Source organism: Chaetomium tenue (assembly GCF_020726465.1).
Source record: "Chaetomium tenue strain MPI-SDFR-AT-0079 chromosome Unknown F5144scaffold_4, whole genome shotgun sequence".
NCBI lineage: Eukaryota > Fungi > Ascomycota > Sordariomycetes > Sordariales > Chaetomiaceae > Chaetomium > Chaetomium tenue.
Genome location: NW_027117332.1, coordinates 3,767,902 through 3,787,863, shown reverse-complemented (window position 1 = coordinate 3,787,863; position 19,962 = coordinate 3,767,902). Strand labels below are relative to the sequence as shown.

Below are 19,962 nucleotides of genomic sequence, written 5' to 3'. Positions count from 1 at the left end.
CTTGCGGGTTCCAGCTTGAGTTACTTGCTTTACCAACTAATACAACGCCGTCACCAACTTTCCCCATCTTTTCTTCTCTTGAGATTATTTGCCTCGGATTCGGACAGCTCTCGCTTCTCGTTCCCCGACCCAAGTGGTCTTCGCAAGCAGGAAAACATGTCTTTAGAAAGGCCTGAAAAGGCTGCGCCAACCGACAGCGAGACTGGCGATACAACTCACACGAGGGAGGGGTCCAACGAGTCACCGCTGTCTCCTAGTCCTGACGTCAAGTCGGAAAACGAGGTCCAGCTGCAACCCGAGGGCCCCCCGGATGGCGGCACAGCGGCCTGGCTCGCCGTTCTCGGCGCCTGGTGCTGCTCCTTCACTAGCTTCGGTTGGATGAACAGTAAGCTTTGCCGGCCCGTCCCGATGTTGGCACGGAGACCATTTATCCGGCACCAACTTCTTCTCCATCTTGGTACTCAGGCCCTAACTGAGGCTAACTCCTTTGGTAGGCGTGGGGGTCTTTCAAACCTACTACGAATTGGGCCCCCTCAAGGGCTACGAGAGCAGCACCATTTCGTGGATCCCCTCGCTCGAGATCTTTTTCCTCTTTGCCCTAGGCCCTGCCGTCGGCTTCTTGTTTGACAAGTATGGCCCGACACCGCTCCTGGTGTTTGGCACCTTTTTGCATGTCTTTGGTCTCATGATGGCGTCTCTGGCAACCGAGTACTACCAGTTTCTCTTGGCCCAGGGCGTGTGCAGTGCCATCGGCCTCAGCTTTATCTACTCGCCCGGTACGTTTCTTTCCAGTGCCAGGTCTCACGATCTCCTGTTAGCGAGACACCTCGATTTCTCCAGGTTGCTGACAATACACCCACAACAGCCATTGCGACTATCGCAACATGGTTTCAGAAAAAGAGAGGCCTTGCCATGGGCGCCATGGTGACCGGCTCGTCTCTCGGCGGCGTCATCTTCCCCATCATGATTGACCGCCTGATTCAGAATCCGAGCACGGGGTATCCCTGGGCCATGCGCATCGCCGCCTTTCTCATCTTAGCCTTGCAAATCCTCGCAATATTCACCCTCCGGACGAGAACACCGCCAGTGGCCAAGAAGACGCCCACCGCAACCCTGCTCGCTCCCTTCAAGGAGTTCCCGTTCGTCATGATGTTGGTGGGAATGTTTATCCTGATGTACGGCATCTTCATTCCCGTAAACTACTTGGCCTTGCAGGCCTTGGAGCAGGCACACGTTTCCGAATCGATGGCGCTCTACCTGGTAGCCATATTCAACGGTGCGAGGTGAGTTTAGCCCCAAGCCCCCCAATTCTCAAGGTTAACCTTTGCTTACATTACAAACAGTCTCTTCGGCCGTCTGGGCTCTGGATACTTGTCTGATATCGCCGGTCGATGGAACGTCTTCGTCATCGCTGGTGCCGTCTCGGGGATCTTTGAGCTGGCGCTCTGGATCCCGGCCACATACCAGTCGGCCACCATCGGCTTCGCCGCCACCTTCGGCATCCTTTCGGGCGCCTTCGTCAGCCTCCTCGCGGCCCTGCCGGCATCCGTGTCCCCTCTGCCCGAGATCGGCTACCGGATCGGCGTGGTCATGCTCGTTCTCTCGCTTCCCGCCCTCACCATGGCGCCCATCGGCGGGAGCATCCTGCGGGGCACGGGTTCTAGCGAGGATGGTTGGATGCATGTGAAGATCTTTGGCGGTGTCATGTCCCTGGCTGGATCGGCCGTTTGTTTCTACGCCAGGACTCTCTACTCCAAGAAGTTTTGGTCGATTTTTTAAAGACAGGGGAGGGGGCGATGGGCACACAGGTGCTCGCAACTTAAAATCACAGGGGCGAGCGGAGGGGGCGTGATCATTGGTCTGATACCCAGGTATAGTTCTTTGTCACGGCAGTGGGGTGTGGATTGCGGATGCTGGTGAAGGGCGTCAGGCGATATGGGATAGAAATGTCTTGTCACAAAATAATTACTCGAAGAACTCAACCGTGCAAATTGCTTTGTCTCTTCCAGACAGGAGCTTGTGGTGCCACGAATTTGTTCAATAGGTAACCTTATAATAGAGAAATCAGCTACCTAGGTACCTACCGAAGCCTGTAATCAAATTCGCTTCTTCCTCTTTCTCGGTTTCAGCCAGGGCCTGGGGAGCTAGATCACCGTGAGATACGAATAGAGACAACTCCTTCAGCATGGACGTGGGAAAGATGGGTTCTACATGCATATGTGACCATAGTTTATTCCTGGAAGCTTCAATGTTCCAGCCTACCACATTGGTAAGGTACACTCATCCGTCGCTAAGTTGCTCCCAATCTGACCGCGGAGAACTCAAAACAATGCCTTCCGAGGTAGTCCTAGTCGCCGCACGCCAAGACGAGGCCTTGAATCTCGGAGACCCCCATGCGTCCAACGACGGCTTTTCGGAAACCTTTCGCCTACCTGGGAGCCAAAACACCGACTGACCCACTTGAGAGACAACATGAAACACCGACCGGAAGCAACTTAATCGGAGCCGATCATCGGCATTAAACAGGTACCGATGTGGAGGTGTACGGCGTGCCGCCGTTTGTAATTACATGCACGCCGTCTTACACGCCGGCCAACACGCCGATTCCGAGCACGTCAGGACAATACTTTGTTTAGGACAAATTTGTCAGCTAGCAGTCCGGTTCGGAGCTTTGCCAAAATATTTGAGACACTTGAATCAGGCTCGATGACCTCGTCCGCCATGTCACAGTCTATATTACACTTTGGACAAGCATTGTGCATATCACAGTACGGTTCTCCCGTGCCTACATGTGGCATCCTCAGTGAGCCCTTCCCTCACAAATCTTCCAAGCCGGCATCTCCAGCATGGCTTCAACAAATTCGAGTGCCATGGCGGACCTGACGGCACTCATCCTTTCTCCGGCCGTTCTCATCACAGCTGCCCTCCTTGTCGCCGGCAATGTCATCTTCTTTCTATTTTCCTACGCCCGCCGGCCAAGGAACTTCCCCCCGGGCCCGCCCGGTGTTCCGGGCCTCGGCAACCTCTTCCAGATCAACAAATCGATTCCTGCTCTGACCTACACCGCCTGGGCGCACAAGTACGGCCAAGACAAGCCGATGGGCGTCAAGCTAGGCGCCACCAACATCGTCGTTCTGAACAGCGCGCGGATGGTGCGCGATCTCTTCGAGCGGCGCGGCGCCATCTACAGCGACCGGCCGCGGCCCAACGGCGAGGACGAGAAGTGGAAGTACCAGACGCACCAGGTCCCCGCCGCCCTCTTCCACGACAACGGCCCCTGGCTCACGCGCTGGCGCCGCGAGTTCAACGGCGCCCTCGGCAGCGCCGCCGCCGTCGCCCGCCTGAACCCCATGAACGACGCCGAGACAGCCCGCGCCCTAGTAGCCCTAGTCGAAGCGGGGCCCACCACCCGCGGCCCCGAGCTCGAGGAGATCATCCTGGCCTGGGTCACCAGCGTGCCGTGCATCTCTGTGGTTGGGCAGCGGCCCGACGCCATGGCCCACCACGGATTTGATGTGACGGCCTTCCGCAGCCGCACCGCCGGCTATATGGTGCTCCACAAGGCCAGCCTGATGGACAGGATCCCCATCCTCCGACACCTCCCCGGCAAGTTTGGCATGGCCGCGTGGAGGGCCGAATCCCGAGTCGTCGCGAAGGGCGTGTTCGAGATCGCGGACCAGTTCCTCAGCGCCGCCAAGGAGCACCGCGCGGCGCTGGACAAGGCCGGCGCCGGGGCGGGAAAGACTCCCAACAACAACAACACAACCGAAGAGTACTACGAGAGTCTGGGGGCCAGGATGCTGCGGGAGCAGCGCGAAAACAGAGACAAGGACATCTGGACGGACCTGGGCCTCACGGCGTGGAACATTGTCTCCGCCGCCATGTACACGTCGCTGGCCACCTTCTCCACCATGCTGATGACCGTGGCCAAGTATCCCGAGGTGCAGCAACGCATCCTGGAGGAGGTGCTCCAAGTCTCGGGTGGCGCGCCGCTCAAGGCTGCCGACGTCCCCCGCCTGGCCTACACGGAAGCATTCTGGCACGAGGTAAGCACCCCAACCCAAAGCATGATCCCAACAAAACCACGACATCGAACATCCTCACTAACAAACACCACGCAGGTAAACCGCTGGCGCCCCGTCGCCCCGCAAGGCATCCCGCACGCCCCCGCGCAAGACGACGAGTACGACGGCTTCCAAATCCCCAAGCACACGGCCGTGTACGCCAACGTGTGGCATATGCACCACTCGCCCGAGGACTACGAGTCCCCCGAAAAATTCGAACCCGAGCGCTTCCTGCGCCACCCCTTCGGCATGCGGCCCGGCGCGGCGCACGACCCGACCACCATGGACGCGGGGAGCTTGGGCACGGGGAGCACGGCGGCGGCGAACGCCCGCGCGACGTTCGCGTTTGGGTTTGGGAGGAGGGTGTGTCCGGGGATGTTGCTGGCGAAGCAGAGTTTGATTTTGGGGTTGGCGAAGGTGTTGTGGGCGTTTGAGGTGGTGCCGGCGGTGGAGGGGGGGGTGTTGGATATGGATGTGGAGACGGGGTTCGTGCAGGGGCTGATTACGTTCCATCCGAAGAAGTTGGATGTTTCGTTGAGGTTGAGGGAGGGGCGGAGTAAGCAGGATATTTTGGATCACTATGCGGAGGCGTATAAGGTGGAGGCGGGGGTTATGGGGTGGTAGGGTGGTCCAGGGCATGGTTGGTGGTGGTGGTGTTGTTTGGGTTTATCGTCCGAGGGGTGGCTGAGAAACGGGCGTGCCAGATGGATGCCTTGTACCATGCGAAGGAGTGATGAGCGAGATGTCATATGCAAAAAGAATAATGTACCGCTCACACAGTAGCTCTAGTGCTAGACGCCTAGGGGTAGCGTTGTGCTGGCTGAGAAGACGCAAAGTCTTCCTATTCCACCGGGCTCCGTTTCACCTTGCCACCCCACTGATCTCGGCCCGCGTGTATCTCCCCAATAGCGAACTGCACGTCGAGCTCTAGATTACTCCCAAACGGGAGCAACGTCCTTTAGCTCAGCCGACAGGCCTAGTCTTCTGCCTGTCGTTTGGCCTCAGGAGCCATGCGGTGCAGGTGAGCAATTAGCCGACCGCGGGTGGTGAAGTTGAACTTCCAATTGAAGCCGCCGGAGCGGCATCTAACGCTGTGATTCTGCATACCGCGCATGAGGACCAAGAGAGCGAGCTTAACACCCTCGCCATGGGCCCCAGCCTGGTCGTCGTCGTCGGCCTTGCTCGTTCCCCTGAGGTCAAGATGCCAAGGTTGCAGCGTTGCAGAGCGGTTCGTGATGTCGATGGTGCCCTCGCCGTTGTGGCCTTTGTAGCGGCTGTAGCTAAGCTATTCCTTCCTGTCATCGGTGCCGAGGCGTGGTACTTTGTACACTATTTCGGTGTCGGTGCCTGACGTCCTTTCATCACGAACGACACAGAAGTCACCGCCCGTCAAGGACAAAAGATCTGATGATGCCGTCTCGCCTCTGTGTATCAAAAGCTTAGCAAGGCGGAGAGAGGGAAGCAGTGATACAAGGGTTGGTTGGGGAAAATAAATCTACCAGTTTTGCACCAGCTCGCGGAAAGCTTCTCGCGGCTTCCATCCCGTGTAGTTGGCGTGGATAGAAAAGCTGATTGTCTTGCTCTTGGCGATGGAGGAGAGGGTTATCTCTGGGTCATACATACAATCGTATTATTCGCCCTCCTCCTCTTCCTCTGAGAGGTGGTCGTCAACGGGGACGGTGGCCATGGCAGCGGGATTAGTCGGTTGATATTGGCCACATTCCTTTGCGATCACTAGTAACCATTTTATCTGGTTGAGGGCCAGACTTGAATGGTTTGATACGGCAAGGCTGTCAAGGCCAACATGGTTGAGGGGGTTGGCGATCAGGGACCCTTAGCGCCAACATTTACCACAATCATACGCAACTGCAGGCCCGAAATTGTAAGGCAACCAACAATCCTGGTTGCCTGCGAGATATGCATGTGAGACACCTAATTGTTGAAGAGAATGGTCGTAGTGAAGGTTACGAACAAGGCAACCCTCCTGACGAGGTTCGCGAACCATCGGCGAACTTGGTCCCTGCAAGCCAATAAAGTGGTCAAGGGCTTGGAGTGCAGCCATTTGACGGCGAAGCTGGAAGATCCCAACCTGGCATTCCGTTGACGGTCAAAAAGCAAGCAGTCGTCAGGGCTCAGGTCACACCGACCCTGAAGCACCGGCCAGACAGAGGCCGGGCGGCGCGCCAATTATACCGTCCCCGGCGAGAAGTGGTGGAGTAAGACCATGGACATTCGGAGGCTGGGGTTCAGAGTTCATGGGGCTTTGAGAAGGTCTCATACCTATTAGCGGCAAGACATATGGGCTTTGAATTAGACAACCATCGAGAGGAAGAGACCGTCAAAGACGCTCAACATGGCATTAACGGAAAAGACTGCGCACTTCTCATCTAACATGTCCCTACCTTACCTACCCATCTCTATGCTTATTCTTCTTCGACGCCCGCGACCTTGAGCGCCTCCATTATCTTCTTGAGCCCCTGCTCCTCGCCTTCCATAGTTCCATACTTGTCATGGTCGACCCAGCCATGCGTATTCCCCCCACCAAAGTCAAGAAGAACAGCGTCCCCGTCCTCGTTGATGAGAACGTTGTCGGTTTTGATGTCCCGCCACAGGATTCCTAGGTCGTGCAGGCCCCGTAAAGTTTTTTCGATCTGCATTGCCCACTTGCGCCTGAGGGATGCAGTGTTTTCGTCTGTTGGGATGGAGTCCGGGGCGACACTGTCCATCTGTAATAAAACGGCCAAACTCGGGTGTTTGTGTGGGACGTATCCAAGAAGAATGCCGATCACTCCCCGGTGGGAGACCACAATTCCTGGAAGCCATGTTAGGCACCAATGTAGAAGACAGATTGAAGTCTCCATCATGCTCTCCATTATGTCAACGGCGCATACCTTTCAAGTCGGGGACGTTCAACTCGGCCCTGGCAGACCGAATCTTAAGATACGTCCGAAGCTCATCTCTGACCGCATGACAGAACACGTCGCTCGAGGCTTTGCAAATCATCTCTTCCCCGTCCACAGTCGCTTTCCAGACAAGACGTTGTAGACGGCGGACCAAGATGACTCGCGACGCCTTGACGATGGGAATATCGGTAGTGGCCAGATCAAGCCCCATCTCGCTCAGATCCTGCTCGGAAACAGGCGGATGGGGCTCGGGGATTTCTGGATGGCCGTCCAGCTGGCGGCATACCAGACGGCCCGTCTCAAAGTCGGTGAAAGCTTGCAGGGTATAGGTCTGGGGATAAATATATCCATGCAGTGTCTGGTTGTCTGGAACGGGAGTCCGCGCGAGTTGCTGCATGGTCTGGAGGCATGCATCCTGCAAAAGCTCCTGGAGCTGGTTTTGGAGGCGCTTGGTCGCCTTGTTTCGTTCCTCGTCAAATTCACCCCAGGAAAGTTGGGATATCTCGGTCAGGATTTTGCCCTCAACAGACTCAGGGAAGTTGTAGCAAGGAGGAACAAGAGCGTCGCCGCCAGCCTCGTCCTCGGGGCTGGCCGCAACAACTTGGACGTGGACTCCGTTAAAGTGGAATGTGAATGCGACGGACATGACAAGACCATCGCCCAGGTATTGAAGTCCAGCGTATCGAGGCAAGGCATTGCCGGCGCTTGCCATACTTGCTTTGCTGTTGGCTATTGTCGAAGATGGGTTGTGGAAGTAGCGACGGGACACTATGGGCAAAGAAGGAAGGGCGATATTAAAGTGAGAGTTTAGTTGTGTCGGAGTTTGGATGTGACCATGAGTGCGGGACATCAGTCTTGTATTACAACGGCCTTAATTTGCGGGGGTCGGCTCGCCCTGATTGGTGGCTATTTCGGGCTTGACGGAGCTTGAGCACTGCGGGCGGGCGACTCAGCTCAGCTGGTTACATGTACTTGTAAGTGGCACATGTACTACCTACCGAACTGCGAGCTGGCGGCACTACCAGACTCCCGGGGAGGAAAGGACTGTTGGATGCCCCTGGCCCCCAACTGGCAGCAAGGACACTTCGTCCTCGCCTCGATCATACATGAATAACATGATACATTTTCTGTTGTACAACACCGGACTCTAGCCCTGAAACGAGAGGCCGGGCATTGCCAGCATCCCCGCCGTTCAACGGCCCAGGTGGACCCGGAAACCACCACATCTCCATTTAGCTGCTTGTTGGTGAAGCAGGTACCAGCTAACTCATGGCCTACTCTCGCAGCCGGTTTCTATTTTGGCTTCGCCGTCTGGTTACATGTAGTAGGCCCTGTTTTGTAATGTGACAAGACAAGAGCGGCCTCACCGACCGTTGTTCTTCTGTTGTTTAGCCCCCGCGGTCTGCCGCCGCTCCGTTGGCCGGTGTGGTCACCTTCAGTCGTGGCTTGAGGCACGCAGGGCGGTAACTGAGGCCGGAGAGGTATCAGCGAATCTATGGATTTACGTCACAGCAGGGGTGCCGACCTGCTTGGGACCTCCGCCGGTTCACGCGGGCATCTGGTCTCTTAGGGCTGGGCTCAAGCAAACGAAAGGTCTGCAGCCTAGGAGGATATAAGAACCAACGCAAGTCGTGCTCGAAAGCCTCGATCATCATTTCTGTTTGCTCTCAGTACCGTTATCTCGTTCATTTTACTGCCTCTGACTTATACGAGTCACTGTACCTATCCCCAGACTCTATCCTCTTCTTCTACCGCTCTTCACAATGTGCGTTGTTGCTCGCCAAACCAGCTATTACATGCGGTGCGGTCACCGCCGGACACTTGAAGTTCCGCGTTTTAACTACACCTGCCCTGGTGACGTATACTGTCCTGGTGTGGCGACATACTACATAGCTACCCGGGATGTCGATGGCTATTGCCCTACCTGCCGCGCTGCAGGATATCGCTGACTGTATACCTGCCTCTGGTATCCTTCAAATGCTCTCCTGTAAGTAAAGTGCCGCAAAGTCCTCGCAGTGATAGCAGATGACTTACTTTACAGACTCAAAAGAACAGGGCAGGCCCGTCATCTAGAGCATGTTTTGAAGGGTCCCGGTTTATCATGCTTGAGTCAGCTCAGGAGGAATCTAGGGTGGCTTAGTACTGTGGCAGATTAGAATGAGACCTAGAGGCGGTTTTCCGGGCCCGCGCAGGCGTGGGCTCCCCGAATACACTCGTTTCCCCCCTCGGCATTAGTTCGGGTGGTTCTTTCTTCAATATGTCTCCCTTATCCATGATAGCAACTCCCGTGTACATTATACCCCTGCAGAGCTGAAATATGGGAAATCTACGTGTCTGGGTTGATTGTAATCGTATCCCTGCCTCTGCTGCGGATCATCGAAGATGCGTCGCTGAAAGGAAGTTCGCAGCACAGTGCCTACCTAAGGTACCTACCTAGCCTACGTAATGAACTCCGAGTCGGTACCCACCGGATACAGCCCAGGTCAGTGGTACTTGGTCATCACTGCCCCGGCAACTTAGGTACTTGAAATGTTAATAAGCTACAGGTACGCATCTCGATGACTCCTGAGAGAAAGCGAGACACATAGAGAAGAAGGTGGGCATGCTGGTGTAACCACTTGCACAGGCCACATTAAGTTACTGTCTCCATGATTATGTGCAGTACGCGACAAGCATTCTTCATACCAGAAAAGCGGGCAGAGCAATCAGGAGCGCGCAAGGCTTGGATGCATCTGTTGGCTCTGGTAGGAGGCCCCAGCTGAGAGCAAGAGACCACGGACCCCAACAACAAACGCTCCGCCGCAAACCTGCATAGTAGTTGCTCTCTTCGGCCAGTACGCAACCACGGTACTGAAACTCAAGTGGCCCATGCCTCCTGGCACCAGAAACAGCGGCTGGAGCACACCAACAGCGCGGTCCGCGTTTGGGTCCCTCCATGGGAGGCAAGAAATTCGATGGTAGGACAACCAACCTAGGTGGGCAGGGGCGCTTTGGTACCCCCAACCAACATGAACGAAGGAGACCAACAGAACCAAGATGAAACCAAAGCACTATGGTCACTTGGACGCCCTCGACGCAGACCGCAACGCCGCATGTTGGATAACCGTGGCCGTGGCCTCGTTTGCTTCAGATTGATCAGCCCTGGTTTCTTGAACACGTGGGGGCTATGTCCATGTCGGATAGGGGTTCAGAGTGGTTTGCAACATGCATGACAGATTGAATTGCGATGCGGTCCTGGATTATAAAGGGGCAACGGGTGCCCAGCCATCATACGAAACCCAGTTCTCTCAAGCATTTCCTTCAATATCAATACTTTCCATTCCATCACTGCCAGGTCACCCATCAACCGCGGCCATTCTCTCATCAAAATTTCAAAACCCTCCCCCAGTTCATTACGGTACCTTCGACACCTCGTTTATACCGCCCACCATGCCCCCCCGCGCCGCAGCTCACGCAACTTCTGGCACGTCCTCGACCAGGGCCACGACGGCCTCGCCGCGGTGGACCTACGATAGCAAGTCCAAGCGCTTCTACCACCGCAAAAGCAACGGCGAGTGTTCGTGGACGAAGAAAGTCCACCCCAAGCACTAGGGGCGCCACCAGCCCGTCCGGTCGATTGTGGGCGAAATGTAGTCACCTCTTTGTGCGAGGGGTGATTGCTCCCCACCATTAAGCATGTGCAGGGAAGTGTCGGGGAGGAGAGAAGCTGTCCGCTGGCGAGGAGAAGAGCTGGGCTTTTCGTTGTTCGCAGGGGACACGGAGTTCGGGGGCTCGAGACGATGTCATCTAGAATTCTGTGTTTCGGATTAAAGGACTGGGAATACACTTGCCCGCTGGACGGGCACTCAAAACTCAAGCACCTGCTTTCAACTCCTTTGATCTTCCGTGATGTAGTTACTGGTTTGACCCAGGCATACTTCACTACAGCTTACAACGTGCCAAGAATTGCCGAAAAGGTTAGGTACATGTACTCATCAAAGTGCTGTTAACGTAGTGTTAAGATTTCCTTGTGATGATGTGACGAACCTGTCCAGGATCCTATCCTGTTAGGGTTCAGCTTCGTTGAAGGTAATCTCTCTAGGATGCTTAGGTTCGGTGCAGCCAAAAGGTGCACAACAATAGACTTGTCTCAACAGTAGGCTTGCGAGCTTGTAGCGAACTGTAGTTGTGATTGCTAACTGGAGAACTCCCAGAGCTCTCCAGAATGAGTGACTATATACTGCTATCTGAGCTGTTGATCCCAGTGCTCCCTATGCTCCCGGGGAGCATTGGGAGCGTTGGGAGTGTAGATGCTCCCCGTGCTCCCGGGCCCTGAAGGGAGCGCCGGGAGCACTCCCTTCTGGTGCTATGATTGGTCCTATGTTTCCGTGAATGATTGGACGGGACGTCCCGCGTCCTGCAAGCCAAGACCGTACGGGTCCTAATCCGTGACAGATGATGTTGATCGCATTAGTTTGGAAAGTGCCTGGCGGGGACGAAGTGCATCTGCCGTTTAGGTGGTAGGTCAATATTGTGAGCATCCCATTTTGATTCCCTGCTGTCAAGTGGCAAAGCACGAACACACCGTCAAGGGGGCCCAGCCTTGATCAACAAGTGGCTGATACACAAAATTCTATCTCAAAGTCTATTAAATAGTGGGTGGATCAGTGTTGCTGGACTATTAGCAACTGTCACGGTCGTACACTGGAGGTAGCTAAATACCAGTAGCCAGGTACCTAGTAATAATGTGCCTGATAAGCGAGTGCACCACTTTCCACCACCCGACAACAAACACATCAACATCAGGAACTTACTCAATCACATTAGAATCAGCTGAATTAGATAGTTGTACAGCCTCCTGGCAGGTGCGTGAATCATGGCCAAGATTGCTCCACACATCACACTCTTGCTGGGTCTTTTGGCTTGAAATTTCATATACTCTCACCTAGCCTACAACTTCCCAAGTTACAGGGTGACCCTTCTCTCTCTATATATAAGAGCCTACGAGGTACAGCCAAACGGGCCGTACGGCATTTCCGAACAGCCTAGCGGTATTCTCTGTACACCCGTAGATGATGAAGGTCAGGGCACGTCTACGTCCGGGTCCAGGGAACCGAGAATGTTGCGCCAGAAGAATAATTCTCTTGGCCGAAACACCTAAATTTTCGATCTCTACCTAGATACGCGTACCTTGCCGCGTTGAGACTTCGTGCCGCATGTTGTGACGCGACAAAACACGGCCCTATTGTGTCACGAACACGGCCGCATGCAGCGGCCAAGCGGGACCGCGCTGGGAGCGGCCCGAGCCAATGATTAAAGATGGGGCATCAGCCAATAAGAAACGGATCGTGGAAGGGAATTCACGATCCAGTGGATCGTGAATTGGATAAGGCGATCCAGTACGGATCGCCTAGGGGATAAGACGATCCAGTAGGCACAAGTACGAAGGTACCTGTAGACCAGATGGTATATAGCCACTCGTTCTGGAGAGCTCTGGGAGTTCTCCAGTTAGCAATCACAACTACAGTTCGCTACAAGCTCACAAGCCTACTGTTGAGACAAGTCTATTGTTGTGCACCCTTTGGCTGCACCGAACCTAAGCATCCTCGAGAGATTACCTTCAACGAAGCTGAACCCTAACAGGATAGGATCCTGGACAGGTTCGTCACATATTGCGGCCCGCCATCATGCCGCGTCGATAAAGAGATATGATGACAAGTTGTCACGGTTATGGCCGCATGCAATCGGCCGGCGGGGTACGCTGACAATACCCCGAGCCAATCACTAAAGGGAGAACAGGCAACCAATGAATGGACAAGGAACAAGGAGCTCAGAGTGCTCAGGGCCAAGGCCCGCGAGCATCGTGAGCAGAGGCGAATAGACAGGTATATAGACACTCGTTCTGGAGAGCTCTGGGAGTTCTCCAGTTAGCAATCACAACTACAGTTCGCTACAAGCTCGCAAGCCTACTGTTGAGACAAGTCTATTGTTGTGCACCCTTTGGTTGCACCGAACCTAAGCATCCTAGAGAGATTACCTTCGACGAAGCTGAACCCTAACAGGATAGGATCCTGGACAGGTTCGTCACACAAGTTAAATCAACAAACAGGATCATGCCAGAATAAAAAAGAATAGGCCTTAGTCCTGCTACGAAATACGATCGCCCCCCCCCCCCCCCCCCCGAAAACACAACGTTCAAAATTAGAGGGGAGGGCGGGTAGTAAGTCCAATAGGCTGATTTCGGTATATACCTACCTACCCAGCGAGATAAAGATGTATGAAACCGGAGAGAAGCCGGCCTCGGGCGTCGCGACGCACTAGCCCGTTGTAGCATCCCACAGCTTGACTGTGTCATTGTTCGACGCCGTAGTCCACCCCCAAGAAACGCGACTATCATTGTATCGTTATAGTGAGTCAAGAAGTGCATTAAACGTAGGAGGGACACCGAGAAGGTGGGGAGGATGGAGAGAAGGAGGGAGTTCCATGGTTGAGGGGGAGAGGAGGGAGACACGGAGGCTACAACGGCATAATGGAGCAAGGCCTGCAAGGCAAATACCAAGCCTCGACCCCAGTTACCCCGGATTTTCCCCTGAGGTAGTTCACAGCCCTACGAGCCCGCCGTCAGAACCAACATGCTCCATCACCGGTGGTGATTCACACGCGAAGCAGTCGAGGACAGCTGCCGCCCCTAAATCTGTCGATGAACGCCTATGACCGCCGATGGGATTGGAACCCGACATCAACCGGCACAAAACCGTCGGGAATAACCTCCCCGCAGCCCCCGCCGCCCTTCACACCGGACAGACACCCGCCCATTTCCCTCTTCGAGCACATGCATGCGCAAAAACGGTTCCCTTGTCAGAACAACTGCAGCAAGTGAGCAGCCACTTGTGTCATGCAGGGTCGGGCCAGGGGTTTCGTGGCCCGTCTGTCTGTCCTGCAACCGCGGGGCAGATTTCCATTCCATCCCTGGCCCTGGATATTGCTGAGGGAAAACAACAACCGCCCCAAAAACAGGGTCTTGCGTGAGCAGCAACAAAAAGATGCCGTGTTACCCGGCCTTCACAGTGTCGATGGATAGATCGGCAAAAAGGAAACGGTAGAGCGGATCCGAGCCCCCACCCCCGTCTGCCCGTGCCGGCCAAGCGGGCCTTGGCAAGCCGGCGTCCGGCGAGGTCATTGGCTCCCGTCCCGTCGCCGGCCGGGGGGTCCACCCACGGCGTCGTGCCGTGGTGTGCGGAACGAGGTGAGCGGGAAGAGGCCTCCTGGGACTGGCTGGCGAGGTTGGGAGGGTGATTGTTGCGAGATATTGGTTTGGGATTGTGAGGCTTTTTTGGACGCATGTGCATGATGTTTGGTCCCTGTTGCCGAGGATGGAAGGTGAGAGGTTGGTCGAATATCTGGATGGCTTCCTCGCGCACAGAAAGGGACCCTTCGCCTTGGCGGGGAAATATATTGCCTGGCCGCCTTTTTTTAGGTCACGGCTCTGCTGTGTACTGTAACCGTGGCCTGGGGTACAGGCAGAAACCAACGTTCCCATCGTCATCCCCTCGCGGACTCACCTCACCAGACCCGAGATTGGAATCCAAGGCTTTCCTGACCCCCTGGGGAATAGGCAGGCATGATGTGAGCTCACCTTTGGCGCAACCAACCCGCGAGAGAAGACAAGAAGCCCGACAAATTTGGCTTGAACTTCATTGACACCAAGACTTGCCAAAACTGCCCACCGCCTGTCGATCTCGTCTCAACCCTGTTGTTAGTATCCAAAGGAATCTCGATTGTTGGGTAAAATATCCCCACCAGGGCGGGAGTTCCCTGATCGACACAAGGGGTTTGTTGCCAAACATGGTTCTGCTTGGACTTCCCTGTCTGCTAGCGCTTGGTGGTTAAGGTTGTTCGGACGACATCTCAAAGTTCGGACGATTGAATGGCGGATGAGCCGGTTGGTGCTCGTGCCCTGCAATTGCAATGGGGATTTGAAATCACATACTAACCCCCCTTTAAGCCGGTTGTTGAGGTCATCAAGATACTACTGAGCTATCTGTGTCCCGCTGATCACTCGGGCCTTGTGAGGAAGCAGGTGGCCCTGCGATGAGTAGAGCGAGGTCCTTCCTCCGGCACTTGATTGCGGTGAGGACTGCCATTTCAGGTTTTGGGCGTCAATGGTAGGGAAACCAATAACAAGGTCCAGCGGACGCTTTATCGGGTCGGACGGACGTCGTCTAGCATGATTTCGCACAGGATGTTTGCTTGCCTTGAAAATCGCCAGTTGGTCTCTTGAAAGATAAGATAGGAACAGCAGGATCAGTGCGACGGGGCGACCATCTCGCAAGCCACCCACTATCGTTCGGCCCGTTTTCCAGGTTTGGAGAGGGTGTTAGGAGAAGAAACTAAGCCGGTCCGAATCGCCGCACATCGCCCCCAAGAAGCGAACGGGAGTAATTTTCAGTCCGACGGAGGGACTTTCTTGATTGCCGTTGTTGGGTTGGCCAGATGCCGCGAGTCGATCATGGCATAACGCTTTATTAGGATGTAAGCGGTGGCCGACGGCAACAAACATATGCCGCAAGACTCATGGTCAGACGATAACTTCTGCAGTTGGGTGGGCTTTAGGCATTGATCTTCGCCGTTTTTATTGCGGTGTCATTCTTGGCTCGCGTGCGTCAGGGATGGGATTCAGCAATTTCCATGATTGGCTTCCATCTGAAGCTACATTTCGCGTCGAAGTGGGAAAAAGGGTTGTGCTGCAGGTGGCTGGGGTCAGGGTGCCAATGCAGGGTCTCACAATGGACGAGGACGAGGAAAGGAAGCGGCAGGCAATTATGGGCGGTTGCTGCAGGAAAAAATAACCGAAGAGGCCGGAATCCCTTGTTGCTGGGCTGATCAAGAACATAAGCGATTAGAGCCCGAAAACGACAACTGAGGTGATGAGAGCGAGCTGGGCGCCTGGGGTTGAGCAAGGTTCTGGAGCTGGTTCCCGGTGTGCGACGAGCGAGCCCGGAGGCTGTTGTCGAAATTTTTGATGTGTTACCATCAGAAGCATTGACAACACCTGATTCTTCGTGAACCGCAATGTTAGCAATCGGCGGCCGTTTCGTGTGGTCGTTGACCCTGGTGGCCTGGTACTCCGGAAAGGCCCGGTGGAGGAAAGAGCAGAAACGAGCTGGAACTTTGAAACAACCGGGCGTGCCCGGCCACTTGCTGGAGAGAGAATCCAGACCACTATCAGTGCCAAGGCAGGATCATGGTGATCTTGGGCCTCGGCAGAACCCGACAACAAAGCGATCGTACACGTTTTGGGATTTTGATGCTCCCCGGTTGTTTTCGTTGTCGATGGTTCAAAAGCGGGTTCTTGCCTTGTGAAAGTGAAATGTGAAACCGTGCCTGAGAGGAACCCGCAAATTCCCGATTCTAGATTTCGACCCCTTGTCATACGACGCCGTTGTCTTCGACGAGAGACCCACAGTGTCGTCATAGCGAAGGGATGGTCTCACACTGGCTTGGCTTCTTGGCTATCTCGCCCCATGCAAAACAGCCCACAGGGGTGAAGGTTGCAGAAACGGTTCGAGGGGCCAGGTCTGGGAAAATGGACATGGTGAATCAATAATTGTTCGAAAGCCAGCCGCAGAAACGGTCAATTGGCGAGTTCGAAAGCCAAGCGAATCCTCTTGACCCGGGTGGGCCAGGTCCGGTGCTGCCAAAGGTCCGTTTCAGCCCAGATTCGGCCGGTCTTTGTCATGTTGGGCCGGTCTTGGTTGCCGAGTCCCCTCGTCAAGCCACACGAGCCACATTTCCGTCCAGCTAACCGAAACGGAGCAGTGGAGTCCCATTATTCTCTGCGCACTGTGAAGCATTACGCCGCTGGGATGATCGATTGCAGCTGCGGCATGACGTCACAGAGTCCGTTTTGGTGCTGATCCGTCAATTCTCGCAGGGGCAAGCCAGCATCACGCCTCTGTGCTTGAACGAAATGCTCCCGGGTGCGGAAAGGGGCTCCGCTGCGTCAGTATGTTGTGGTGTTTATTTGTTATCTTTGGAAACGTTAGGAGATTATAGACTCGATAGAGCCTGGATGTGAAGGTGAACTCAAACGTTTGTTGGGGATAATACCGGTGTGGAAGGAACGTGAGGCTTGACGGATGTCTCCGAGACATCGGGTGGCTTGCCGACCAGGCCACTCTTGCATCGCTCTGGTGTGGTGGCGTGTTGGACCCTTGATGCTACCCCTCGTTGATGAAGGGACCCCGGCATGTGCCGGTTGTGTACCTAATCTGTGCTCTCGAGTTTCTTCCACGGTCAGCGACAAGAAACAGGTATGGCGTGTCGCGAGGTGATTTGGTCCCAATTCAGCGCAGCAGGTCAACAATGTTGTAGACTTGCAGTTTCGGCCGCCCGGGCCCGTTTCACCGTCGCCGAGGTCGCTGAGCCCAGAGCCAAGCATGTCTTATCTATGACCTGGCGAAGAAAGCAAAGCAACCAAGCCAGAGGGCGATGGATCAATCGGCCCTGTCCGTAAGGCCAAATCCTCACTCGTTCGGCTTCAATCTTCCATTCTGTTCGTTCGGAACCCAGGAAGATTATTGCTGCAGGGGGGTTCATCCAAAGCGCGAAAACGGAGGGCGGGTCGGTGGGCCCACAGAGGGGCACCCCATGGCGGTGGGGGCCCATCGCCGCTTTCCGTTGCATCTCACAACAGCCACACACGCCGTCACACAAGACCCACCGATGATCTCAACAGCTCGGGATCCAGGTCCGTGGCCCAAGGGGCAAGACAAGTTTTGGACGGGTGTCCACTGTCATCGTCAGAGGACGATGGCTTCCTGTTCTATAAAGAGAAATGGCCGCCCCCCGTTTCTTGACTGTTCCTTCTCCTGTCCGCAGACAACACAAAGTGATTCGATCACCATCAGCAATTTGCCTTTTGGCTAACACGCATCCGTATCATTTCCCATACACCAAACCCTTTGTTGCATCTTTCAACAACAAACGCCACCTACAGATCCTCTCGCCACCTTAAATCGGCTTGTCGATTCCACACATTTTATCTTCTTCACTCTCACCTTCAAACAAAATCCACATCACCGCCAACATGGTACAAAGGAATGCTCCCAAGAAGGCTGTGCACTTCGGTGCTGGCAACATCGGTATGCGATCTCGAATCTTAGATGACATGTGCGATGACGCTAACCCTTGATGGTATGTAGGTCGTGGTTTCGTCGCTTGCTTCTTGCACAACTCTGGCTACGAAGTCATCTTTGCCGAGGTTAACGACACTACGGTACAAAAGCTCAACGCCCAGAAGAGCTACAAGGTGATCGAGGTCGGCGCCGACGGGACATCAGAGTCCACCATCACCAACTACCGCGCCATCAACTCGAGGTTAAATGAGGCCGAGCTCGTCCAGGAAATCGCGACTGCCGACTTGGTCACTTGCTCCGTCGGCCCCCACATCCTCAAGTTCCTCGCCCCCGTCATCGCTAAGGGCATCGACGCCCGGTCAACAGACCTCACGCCCGTCGCTGTCATTGCTTGCGAGAACGCCATCGGCGCCACCGATACCCTTGCCGAGTTCATCAAGGCTCCCGAGAACACCAACCCCGATCGTCTTGCCGACTACGACAAGCGCGCCCGGTTTGCCAACTCGGCCATCGACCGCATTGTCCCCGCCCAAGATCCCGATGCCGGTCTCGACGTGAGGCTCGAGAAGTTCTACGAGTGGGTGGTCGAGCGCACTCCGTTCGCGGACCACGAGCCTCCCGCCATTGAGGGCATCCACTGGGTTGATAACCTGCAACCGTTCATCGAGCGCAAGCTGTACACCGTCAACACCGGCCACGCGACGGCGGCGTACCACGGATACATCCGCCGGAAGAGCACCGTCTACGACGCCCTGCAGGACCGTGAGATCCAGGAGGAGGTCAAGAAGGCGCTCGCCAACACGGCCAGCCTCATCACGCAGAAGCACGGCATCCCGCAGGCCGAGCAACAAGCATACGTCGACAAGATCGTGCGGCGCATCAGCAACCCGCATCTCGAGGACGCGGTCGAGCGGGTGGGGCGCGCGCCGCTGCGCAAGCTCAGCCGCAAGGAGCGCTTCATCGGCCCCGCGGCGGAGCTGGCCGAGCACGGCAAGGACTGCGCGGCGCTGCTGGACGCGGCCGAGATGGCGTTCCGCTTCCAGAACGTCGAGGGCGACGACGAGTCGTTCAAGCTCGCCGAGATCATGGAGCACAACGGCCCCGAGGACGTCGTCAAGCAGGTCTGCGGCCTCGAGCCCAAGGAGAAGCTCTTCCCGGCCGTCGTCGACGTCGTCAAGCGCGTCCAGGCCGACACCCAGTCCGACTAAAAAGGCAGCGGCTACGCAGCGTCCACCCGCGGTTTCATCATTTTCATGTCTTCCCTGTCTTGATGATTTGCGGCGCATTTTTGGTGTTTGTTCCCGCCTTGGAAAGGCCAGTGGCGCGGATTGGGTAGCGATTGGGATATCACTGGGTAACGCATGGTCTCGGCGTTTAGATTGGCTGTGCTTCTGTTTGTTTTTTTCTGTCTTTAGCATCAGTGGGGATTACGACGCAACGCAGAGTAGCATGGGCCCCTAGAGGAGTTTGGGGTATTTGCACATCCTAGACAGAACAAGGAATATTCTCAGACGTGTCTTCCACAACCTCATTGCAATCTATGTGACGTGACGTGTTGGTTGTGACACTGCAAAAGCGAAGTATTGCGAAATGGCGATGAAGCTCGAAATTTGATGTTTTGTTTCCAATGATAGTGAGAACTGCGAAAATAATGCTGCTATGATGATCTTGTGATGCAGAGGGACGGTTTCCCGGGGCGAAAGAAAGTTAGGATGAGAATTGAAGCCATCGTGAGCGGGACGACGCCTCTTGCACCCAGCTTGGCGGAAGAAGTGGCTCGTGCATGCGTGCTTTATAGTTGTGGCCTAAAACCCGAGGCATCAACTGGACAGTTGCATTACCTAATCTTCCTCCCACCTGCAGCGGCTGGATTGACCA

At 55.2% G+C, this 19,962-nt stretch overlaps 5 protein-coding genes across 5 annotated transcripts; 3 read left to right on the top strand and 2 right to left on the bottom strand.

Annotated features, from left to right (window-relative positions):
* Positions 1-156: 156 nt before the first annotated feature.
* F5144DRAFT_612948 (major facilitator superfamily domain-containing protein) lies at positions 157-1,897 on the top strand (the record flags this gene model as incomplete). The annotated part of the gene is made up of 4 exons (XM_066791734.1): positions 157-385; positions 495-776; positions 866-1,283; positions 1,344-1,897. The coding sequence occupies 4 exons, from the start codon at positions 157-159 to the stop codon at positions 1,777-1,779; spliced, it is 1,365 nt and encodes a 454-aa protein (XP_066643657.1). The 3' UTR covers positions 1,780-1,897.
* Positions 1,898-2,846: 949 nt separating this feature from the next.
* On the top strand, positions 2,847-4,688 carry F5144DRAFT_621276 (cytochrome P450; the record flags this gene model as incomplete). The annotated part of the gene is made up of 3 exons (XM_066792054.1): positions 2,847-3,659; positions 3,933-4,046; positions 4,122-4,688. 3 exons carry the CDS (start codon positions 2,847-2,849, stop codon positions 4,686-4,688), a joined length of 1,494 nt encoding a protein of 497 aa, XP_066643656.1.
* Positions 4,689-5,040: 352 nt separating this feature from the next.
* On the bottom strand, positions 5,041-5,685 carry F5144DRAFT_603256 (uncharacterized protein; the record flags this gene model as incomplete). Its single annotated transcript, XM_066791270.1, has 2 exons — positions 5,041-5,338; positions 5,564-5,685. 2 exons carry the CDS (start codon positions 5,683-5,685, stop codon positions 5,041-5,043), a joined length of 420 nt encoding a protein of 139 aa, XP_066643655.1.
* Positions 5,686-6,353: 668 nt separating this feature from the next.
* F5144DRAFT_574341 (uncharacterized protein) lies at positions 6,354-7,807 on the bottom strand. Its single transcript, XM_066789011.1, has 2 exons — positions 6,956-7,807; positions 6,354-6,876 (listed from the first exon to the last, which is right to left on the bottom strand). Exons 1-2 carry the CDS (start codon positions 7,677-7,679, stop codon positions 6,488-6,490), a joined length of 1,113 nt encoding a protein of 370 aa, XP_066643654.1. The 5' UTR covers positions 7,680-7,807; the 3' UTR covers positions 6,354-6,487.
* Positions 7,808-18,035: 10,228 nt separating this feature from the next.
* F5144DRAFT_603253 (mannitol-1-phosphate dehydrogenase) lies at positions 18,036-19,292 on the top strand (the record flags this gene model as incomplete). The annotated part of the gene is made up of 2 exons (XM_066791269.1): positions 18,036-18,090; positions 18,151-19,292. The coding sequence occupies 2 exons, from the start codon at positions 18,036-18,038 to the stop codon at positions 19,290-19,292; spliced, it is 1,197 nt and encodes a 398-aa protein (XP_066643653.1).
* Between the last annotated feature and the right edge of the window lie 670 nt (positions 19,293-19,962).

Excerpts from the sequence above, each read along its gene's own strand:
- F5144DRAFT_574341 (XM_066789011.1), bottom strand. The coding sequence starts at position 7,679 with ATGGCAAGCGCCGGCAATGCCTTGCCTCGATACGCTGGACTTCAATAC. Across the intron at positions 6,877-6,955 it reads GAACGTCCCCGACTTGAAAG|GAATTGTGGTCTCCCACCGG; the intron begins GTATGCGCCGTT and ends CATGGCTTCCAG.